Genomic DNA, 9,474 nt, shown 5'->3' on the forward strand with positions numbered 1-9,474 from the left:
CCTTACAGAATAATACTAAGAAGACTTTTATTCTTGTGCCCAGTAAGTATAAGTGCTCTTTTTTTTTCTAATGGAAAACACAGGATCAGAGATCCACATTCTATGATGTGTGACCTTGGGCAAGTTACCTCACTACCATGGATCTCAGTTTCCTTCTCTGTAAAGGAACTAGAATAAATGAATTCTAAGGGAGTTCTTGCTCTGCACTGGTGGAAGGGGTTTCCACACTGGGAGTTTCCTAACACTAATGAGCAACCAGGTCCGAACCGAAAAGGAAAGGTCTAAAGTAACTCACCAAGATTTACACAGAGGCAGAAAAGGAAGGAACAGAGAACTGACTGCCCCAGTCAGATATAATGCCCTGTCGTATTGGTGTAGGAATTTGAAGTGTGCTGAATTATTGGACCAAGTTTGAAGTCTCTCTAGGTCAAGCCTAATGTTCTATCTGAGGTTTTAAAAGTTGGTCACCAAGGGATCTGAACTATTGGGGAAATCCTTTCTTTCTCTACCCTATTCATCAGGAGATACGCACGAGCCCCACAGCAGCAAGGAGTCACGGAAGGAGTGTAAGACACAGGCAGACTCAGAGCCAATGAACAAAATGAACACAGTTATGCAGTTCTCTCATGGCAGTTTATTATGGCATGAAGGAAGAACCATCCTGTGCTCAAAGCTGATGCTATATTACAAATGTATGGCTGAAGTAGGATGTGACTATTAAAATAGGATTCCACAAAGCATGAACATTTTAAGGCATTTACAATACAGTGGCTCTTCTATAAACAGACACTTAAATATACATGACTGTAGCTGCAGACAGAAACCATCAGAGAGACAAATCCCAAATGAACTCTTCATATCAATAGACTCTTCTCCTGAACTCCAAGTCTTACATTCAAACACATATTGAAAGGCCTTACCACCAGGAACAAATCACCTGTACACTACAGATATACACACTAGGGGTGCTGGGACCGGAGGCAGCCTTTCTTCCAGTCTGAATGAGAATGGTAAGGACGCTTTGCAGTCTCTCCGAGGTCTTCGTTCAGAGCAAGGCGAGCTTCTCCAGGAGACTTGCCTGGGGTGGCCCGTCTGGGGCTCAACATATTCCTTCCGATTGTCAGTATTTCTCATCACAGAGGAGGTTGCTGTTTAGCCCATCTCCACGCTAGACACTTAGCATGCTCATCTGAGGCATCCAAGAGAAATGGGAAGGAGACAAGAAGTCCCAAGGCATTTGTGTTCCTGGTCTTCCAATTGCCACTTGCTCAGTTTACCTAACACCCCTAGTTTGTCTTACATTATGTCAAACACACGCGTGTTTCAAGCGGTAATACACAGTATTACGGAAACTAACAAAATGATTTGCATATTTGTAACAAGGTGTAACAAGCAAAACTTCTATAATAAAACAATACGTAAGCCAGAGATTTATTTACAAACTGTCACAAAGAGAAGTATAAATAATACTTCTATATTGAATGCTTAAGAAAACACCATTTACAAAATTTGGATATATACAGTCACTTGAAAAATGGCCAATATTCAACCTTGTCACAGGTAAAGAGCTGGCTCCAACTCAGTGATGGACAAAAACTAGCTTTGGGTATGTGCCTGTGCGGTTGGGGTTTTGTGTGTGTGTGTGTGTGTGTGTGTGTGTGTGTGTGTGTGTGTGTTGTGTGTCTAGTGGGTCTGTGTTTTTCTGTTTTGTTTTCCCTCACCCCCCCCCCCAGCCAGGGAAGAAGGGGATCAAATCTGGGTACCTGCTGAGAGCTAAACGTGACCAGAGCTCTGAGTGTGCTGCCCCAAGATGTCATCGATCATTCTCAAGTTGTTCAGCCACTCTTCATCATTGTTGCTGCTGCTTTTCATGAGGGAATCGATGAAGTCTGTCTCACTGCAACTGTCTGGCAAAATGGACTCATTCTGCTGGGGGCCAAAATCATACTGGGGCAGCTCGGCCGAAGCACCCATCCTACTGAAGGTCCCAGACGCCTGGCTTGTGATGGGATAGCTCGGTGGCTCGATGCCTTGGGCTGGGCTGATTGGGTTGAAACTGGACACGCTTTGGGGGAGGGGTTTCATGACATTCATAGCTGGCAATGGGGTTCTGGTTAGACTTTGCCTCAGACTCTGGCTGTTGAGCATGTTGAGGCTTTGAGCAGGCTGGCCTATGTTCACTTTTGGAATCTGCCTGACTCCAGGGGCAATCTGATTGGGGGGTATCACTGACTGAGGTGAAAACTGTTGACCTGTTAGAGTGGATCTCACATTTTGTTTGGAGAAAAGAGGGTTGGTGGAGAACTGCTGAATGCTGGTGTCTAGTTGGCTCTGATTGGGCATTCGAGAGGCCACTGTAGAGATCCAGGCCTGAGGGGAGGAATTGGGATACATGTTGGAGATCCGGGGAATATTGGGCTGCCGTAACTGGTGAGGGCTTGCAGATTGGTTTGCTAAGGAGCTGGAACTGAACCCAGGCAGGGTCATTCCAGGCTTGACTGCTGAATGACTGCTGTGAACCGTCTGGCTGACGGAGCTCAGACTAGCTGAAGTTTGGTTCTGTCGAATGGGGACATTAAAGTCGGAGCCAGAGGGAAAAATACCCTGTTGTTTCCCTGGGGCCTGGGGGATCATAACCATGCCCCCTGTGCTCTGGTTTCCAGTAGTTGAACTGATTCCAGGGGTCAAGGTGCTCTGAAGGATCCCAGGTGTGGATGGCATCCTGCGAGGATTAGGTGAGGGAGTCGGCATGGACTGGCCACAGTCAGAAGTCATCTGCTGTGGCATGGCTGCTCAAAGAAAGGAACATGGTAAATGAGACATTTTTGCTCTAGTGGCATGACAGGGGTGGGGTGGGTAGGAAAAGCTTCACCAGGTGCAGTGTGGGGGGAGGAGGAGGATGGAAGTGCCAGGGGGAAGTGTTGGGTAGGAGAAAACCAGGCATCACCTGACCCACAAGGTACAGGTGAGTTAGGAGAAAGCAGAGTCACGAATCAGATCTTTGCCCTCCCACCCCCCAAGTCTGTTTTTCTTATGGTACTTTGAATTTACTCTCAGAATGATATCTAGTTAGACCTTTGCCTAGTCTTTATCTGTCTGTCTGTCCATCCTTCTATCTGTTTATTTTTGAGACTAGGTCTCCTATCTCACCCTGGCTGGAAGGGCATAGGCCTGATTCTAATATCAATCAGCACAGAAGCTTTAACCTGCTCCATTTTTCTGATCTGGGCTGGTTTTCCCCTCCCTAGGTAGCCTGGTGAATTTCTGCCCTAGAAGAATTACCACACTGGTGCCACAATTAGTATGGACACCCAACTGACTTTAGTCCTATTGCAGCTCAGAACTCCTAAGCCCCAGCAATCCACTAGCCTCTGTCGCTTCAGCAGTAAGGACTATATGCATGTGCTACCATGCCCAGGACCTGTTGGTCTTTAAGAGACAAATTTATTTTGATTTCTCTCTTGAGCTAAATAGGACATTTTCAGTTTGGAAAACCTTTCTCTCAATGGGATGTCACTTGGGCCATAAGCAAATGGCTATACCACATGATGAGCTTTAAGGATGACAGATTCCAGCAAGGAATACTTCATGAAAGGCCTTGCTAGCTTCTAGACCTCATGTCCCCTCTAAAGTTTGAGTAACAGTGAGATTATCTCCTTACTTGAAAACTGACTCATCTGTTGGCAGAGAAAGGGAGCCCGCTGGTCAGATGGCACTGCCATGACATTTGGTCTCTGCTTTTCCTGCTAAAGAGAAAATGAAAAAGACATGTTACACTAGAGCTATTAAAACACTGATGAGGAACAGTATCTGGCAAGCGCTACGTGAGGGAGGCCTATGGCGCCGTCTGGGTATGGGAGAATGAATGGGGACATCAATACCTGAACACAGATTTGGTAAAGGTAAAATGACAGCCAGTCATTTGCACCTCTCACCTGAAGCCATCTAACTTGTCCAATTCAATGCAATGCAATTTGAGGCACCACTGGAGATACAAAGACAAGGATGAAATGGTTCTTTCCCTCAAGAAGCTCACATTCTACTTGGAGTGATGCAACATGATGAATACAAGAAAGTAAAGACAAAGTGTGCAAAAAATCATTTTGGTAAGGCCTTGAATAGGAGGGAGCAACTGAGCTATGTTTTGAAGGAAGTCAGGGATTCTAGAAGGTAGAGGTGAGACATAGAGGATCACCCATGTAAAGGCAAAGAGGTGAGAGATAAAATGTCATTTGACTGGAACAGAGAGTACATTAAGCAGAGTAATATAAAATTTGATTGGAGCTGTGGGTGGAGCTGGGTTGTAGAGGTTTCAATGTAAGGCTGAGGATATTTGTATTTTATCCTAGAGGCAATAGAGAGCCATTAAAATGTTTTGAAAGGGAGGTGTGTGGCGAGATCTGTGTTTTAGGAATATTAACTTGGCAGCGGTGTGGAGGATGGATCTTTCTTTTTTCCTTTAAAAATATTTTATTTGTTTTAATTGACAAAACTCTGCCTTCTGATCCTTAGAACCCCCACTTCCCCTGTTGAGAACAGAAGATAAACAAAACCTGTCACAAACATTTATAGTCAATCAAAACAAATGTCCACATGGGCCATGTCCAAAAAAACCTCGAATCATTCTGCACTGAGTCCTCCATCTACCTCTCCGTCCAGAGGTGAGTAGGCTGCTTCATCATTAGTTCCCTAGAATCCTGGTTGGTCTTTACACTGAAAAGAGTTTCTAATTCTTTCAAGGTTGTTTGCCTTTACCATATTGCTGTAATTATATAAATTATTCTCCTGGTTACGTTTACTTTACTCTGTATCAGTTCATACAAGTCTTCCAGGTTTCTCTAAAGCCATTGGAAGATAGTTTGGAAGACAGGAAGTGGGAACACCAATTAGGAGGCTATCGCAGTAGTTCAGTTGAGAAGTGATAAACCCTGACCTGGGAACCAGGGGAAAGGTTGTATGAGCAGAGAGAAGTGGACAGATGGAAGAGACATTGTGTAGGATCAAGAAGACCTGGCAGCTTAATGAGGGAGAGGGAAGAGTCAAAGAATGACTTCAGGGTTGTCAGCCTAGGTAACTGATAGGATGATGGTGTCCTCAACAGACATGGGGGAAAATAGAATGGGTTCTGGTTGGATATGTTGTGTTTGAAATGTTTATGGAACATTCAGGTAGAAGTGCCTAGTAGGCAATTGGCTATATAGGGTGAACTTCAGGAGAAAGACGAGGTCCAGATATATAAAGATTTGTTGTCATCTATATAGAGGTCATAATTGACCCCGAGAGAGTAGAGAATTGAGAGAGAAGAAAAGGCCTGGGACAGAGTGTTGGGGGATTGCCTACATTTAGTGGAGAGGAAAATGATAATGAAGATTCAACAAAGGAGCATGAAAAGGAAGTCAGATAGGAAAGGAGAACCAAGAGAACCACAAGCTAAGGGAGGAGAGAGTGTCCAGGAGAGGAGTAGGTAATCAACAGCATCAAGACGGATGAAGATTGAAAAAAGCCCACTGATTTGAACTGGTAACTACCTTGGAAAGAATATCTGCGGTCAAGTGGTGAGGTTGCAAAGGAACTGAGGAGTGTTGTGAGACCCTGGGCTCAGCTAACCTGTGGCAGCCATGGCAGAGAGACAGGCCTCTGCATAAGTAACTTGTAAGAAGCGATTTCCCTGTTGGGTCCTGGGTTACCTGTGGATGATGGGACCTGGAGAGCTCTGGGTCACTTGGGAATCTTCATTTTGAAAACATGGAAGAGTACCAACAGGCGTCAGGAGCATTAATACCCTTCCATCTTGTATCTTCCATTGGAATCATAGGTTTTCAATGTAGCTTTGCTAGCTGCCCCCTGACAGCTTGCCTTATTGGGCAAGGAAGAAAGCAAGCTTGTTTCCATTCTTTCATCCCATGAATACTTCTTAGAGACAGAATTGGTGGGTCAAAATTCAGGGAAAGGAAGCTCAACTTTGGACTTTATTTCCCAGTTAGTCTTCCCATTTGAGATGAGGGTCAGGGTGGTACCTTTCCCAGGCCAGGCAGATTCCCAGGATGCCAGGCTGGAACATAGCTCTCCGCAAAGCCAGGGCACTACCGCTTTCTCTCCAAGTTCAAAGGAATTTAGCTTCCCCTATTTGTCACTGAGTGAATGCCCCAAGCTAGAACCCTCCTCTAGAATTCCTAAACCCCCTAGTATCAGGGTCCCTCTTTTTCCGCACTTGCTCCTATATTGCCTTAGATTGTTAGTCATATTATCTTAATATCTTTTGCTTCCTTCCAGGTTCAACTTGGGCACTACCTCCTATCAGATCCCCCCAAAGATTTCAACGAGATCTCAAATGATCTTTTATTTATTTAATCTGTTTGTATATTTTATACTTCTCTCCCAGTAGAATGGAGGCTCCTTGGGGGCATGACTCTTTCAGCTTTGGCTTCGCATATAGTAGACAATTAACAAATATTTATTGACTTGATTAATGACTGACTGGATTAAATTCCTACGTGTGTCTTGTTACCCCAACTCAAAAGCTCCAGGATGGCAGAGGTTGTTTCCTACATTTATTTTGTATTGTCAGAACACCTGGCACAACACTGAGCACAGAGTAGGCATTCAATAAAGGCTTCCTGAATGAATACAGGGAAGCACATCTGGCTCAACAGCAGTGTGAACTAGAGCTATTCAGCAATAGAACAGGGCTGTCTTGTGAGGTTGGAAGTGTTTAAGGAAAGACTGGAGATTCCTGTGTGATAAGACTAGGTTAGTCTAGTTGACCTCTAAGGTCATCATGCATTCATCCATGAATAAATCATCTGATACAGTAAGTAATTGAGCTCTCATTGCCAACCGTTCTTCTCCTTTAACTCCCGACACCCTTCAAATCCAGAGAGAAAGCTGTATTTAGCCTCAAACCTACTGGGAGACCAGATAGGGAGCTTAATGTCTTCCAGTGGAAAAGCAAGAATGGAAGGGGCAAGTAGGCCATTGTTAGCCTAGTCCACAATCCTGAAGCATCTCAGAGTTGGCAGAGGGAGGGACAGAGCAGGGCCAGAAAGAGCAATAAGTTTGCTCTAAAACACAGGAGCCAGCTATAGGTTAGCCAAAGGGGCATAGAACTCTTACATAAAATCTTTGGCTAGCTAGTCTGGCAGAAAAATTCGTGGCTCCACCACTGAGTTCTGTACTTACTCCACCACGGAAGCATGCTAACTGGAGTGCCAGTAGTATGTCATGGCAGCTTTTGGGATCTACATGGACAACTGACAACTGGAGATGCAATGTTAAGTGTTCTAAGGCGATCCACACCTTCCCTTCCAACCCCCTCCACCCAAAGAAGAAACTCAACTCCCACAAACCAAAGAACATCTATCAAACTACTCGGGCACACATTGCCCATAGAAGCTGCATGACTCCAACCTGCATGATATGCTGCCTGCGCAGGATCTGCTGCTTGAGCAAATGGTTTCTCATGCATCCATTCACTGTGGCCGCAGTGGCTGCTGGAATGGAGCTGCCTGCACTCTGGAGAGGGCCTGCTTCCTGAAGTCTGGCAGCAATGCTGGGATTCCCATCCTGCCAAGAAAGTAGAAAGAATAAAATTGTACAGGGAAGATTACAAAAGAAACCATTTTAATGAGCAGTGGGTTTTCCTTTCTGTCCCAACCTCAGCCCACTTCCTGTCTTATGTCCCACTATACCCTCCAGTGGACCTCTCAGAGCATGGAGATAGAAAGGCACGTTGATCAGGGGAACTGAGAGGTTCTGTTTGGACTCCTCTTCCTGGTACCTGATTGTGTCAGAGCATTAAGGAGAAGGGAGAGTGGCACTTTGAGGGGGACTCAGAGATGCCTCTTTCCTTCTTCCCTGATCTGGTCTCCAAATATGGCTCAGATTAAACCAAAGTCCTAAGCACTTTGCCACAGTTACAGCTCTGTCTAGAAAACCTGACCAAAGAGAAAATGGTGGGGGAGGAGAATCTATACAGAAGGACAAAGAGAAAAATGAGCTAAGGACATGGAGAGGAATGAGAATCTGCTTTATGAGAATGCATGAAGTAAGGGAAGTAATTTTACTATATGGTACATATGACAACAATAATACAAATAATAAATAATAGCTGACATTTATTTAACACTTTCAGGTTTGCAAAGTGTTTGCTTTTTTTTTTTTTGGTTCGGTTGTTTTTTGTGGGTTGTTTTTTTTTTTTGGTGAGGCAGCTGGGGTTAAGTGACTTGCCCAGAGTCACACAGCTAGTGAGTGTTATGTGTCTGAGGCATAATTTGAACTCAGGTCCTCCTGATTCCAGGGCTGGTGCTCTATCCACTGAGCCACCTAGCTGCCCTGGCAAAGTGTTTTAAGTGAATTTACCTCATGTGATCCTCTGAGGTTGATGCTATTATTACTCTCACTTTTCCGATGAGGAAAGTGAGGCTCAGAGAGTTAAGTCATTTGACTTGGGTCACACAACTAGTAGCTAGTTAGTATCTGAGATAGGATTTGAACTGAAGTCTTCCTGATTCCAAGTTCAATACTCTAAGTGTGACTCTGGAAAGCTTATATCAAAAGAGGTAAGCAAATCAAAGTTTGAGTAGCTCAATGGAATAAAATGGCTAGCCCAACCATGGAGAGATTCCCAAGTCACAGTAGCACTGACAATACATGTACACCCCACACCATGGATTGCCAGATTTGGGGCATCTTCATCAATTTTAAAGCAGCTGATATTGAGTACCACTTCCCAGTATGATTCACTTCACAACATCTGAATGTTAAAGTGAACATCTGGTTGGGAAAAAGCCGAAAGAAAGGAATCAGAGAAAAAACTCTCTAACTCATATATGAAGAAAAGAACCACAGAAAGTTTGAGTTTAAGGGACTTTTGGGAGGCTTCTACTCAAAACCTTTCATGTTACAGATGGGGAAACTGAGGTGGGAGGAGGTGACTTGCCAAAAATCATAGAGCTAATTAGCAACAGAACTACAATTAGCACCCAGTTAACAGACACTTAATCCAATGCTTTTTCCAACATGCCACATTGCCTCTGGAGGGTATATTCAGTAGCCAAGCAGAGCACCCACACTCAGATTCCTATTCCTGCTTTCATATCCAACTTTCCCATTATTAGGGTTTGTTATCATTGGCAGAAAGAACCATGCACATTCTCTCCAGCATTCTTCCAGAGGCCATGCTTCCTTTGTTTTCCAAATGGAGGCCCCCCATCCTTTGTTTCGGAATCAATGTTATCAAAGAGAAACCCAAAGAAAAGAGTTGCAGCCTTTTGACACTGAGAATTAGAAGCTTGTGAAAACAGAGAAAACAGGAAATGACCAGTGTTTTTAGTGACCAGAAGGAAATGGTGGCTAAAAGTTGCTGCTTAGTAGCGGGACACTCTAGTTTTTTGCTTAAATACAAGAGATTACCCAAGCTATTGGAAGATTTAAAAAAAAATAAAAGTAATGACAAAAGTCATCAAAATGACTCAA

General features: G+C 44.1%; 1 protein-coding gene across 4 annotated transcripts in view; it reads right to left on the bottom strand.

Moving 5' to 3' along the window:
* Positions 1-611: 611 nt before the first annotated feature.
* Positions 612-9,474, bottom strand: part of MAMLD1 (mastermind like domain containing 1) — a 129,286-nt gene continuing 120,423 nt past the window's right edge. For 3 of the 4 annotated variants that reach the window (XM_020975057.2, XM_020975060.2, XM_020975059.2), the window contains 3 exons: positions 7,408-7,563; positions 3,662-3,746; positions 612-2,789 (listed from right to left, as the gene is read on the bottom strand). In XM_020975057.2, the coding sequence (XP_020830716.1) occupies positions 1,774-2,789; positions 3,662-3,746; positions 7,408-7,563 (1,257 nt within the window). In that variant the 3' untranslated portion in view covers positions 612-1,773. The remainder of the gene's footprint in view (positions 2,790-3,661; positions 3,747-7,407; positions 7,564-9,474) is intronic. The other variant, XM_020975058.2, reaches the window with a different exon arrangement.

Source organism: Phascolarctos cinereus, unplaced genomic scaffold, assembly GCF_003287225.1.
Source record: "Phascolarctos cinereus isolate Bilbo 61053 unplaced genomic scaffold, phaCin_HiC Scaffold_8;HRSCAF=390, whole genome shotgun sequence".
Classification (NCBI taxonomy): Eukaryota; Metazoa; Chordata; class Mammalia; order Diprotodontia; family Phascolarctidae; genus Phascolarctos; species Phascolarctos cinereus.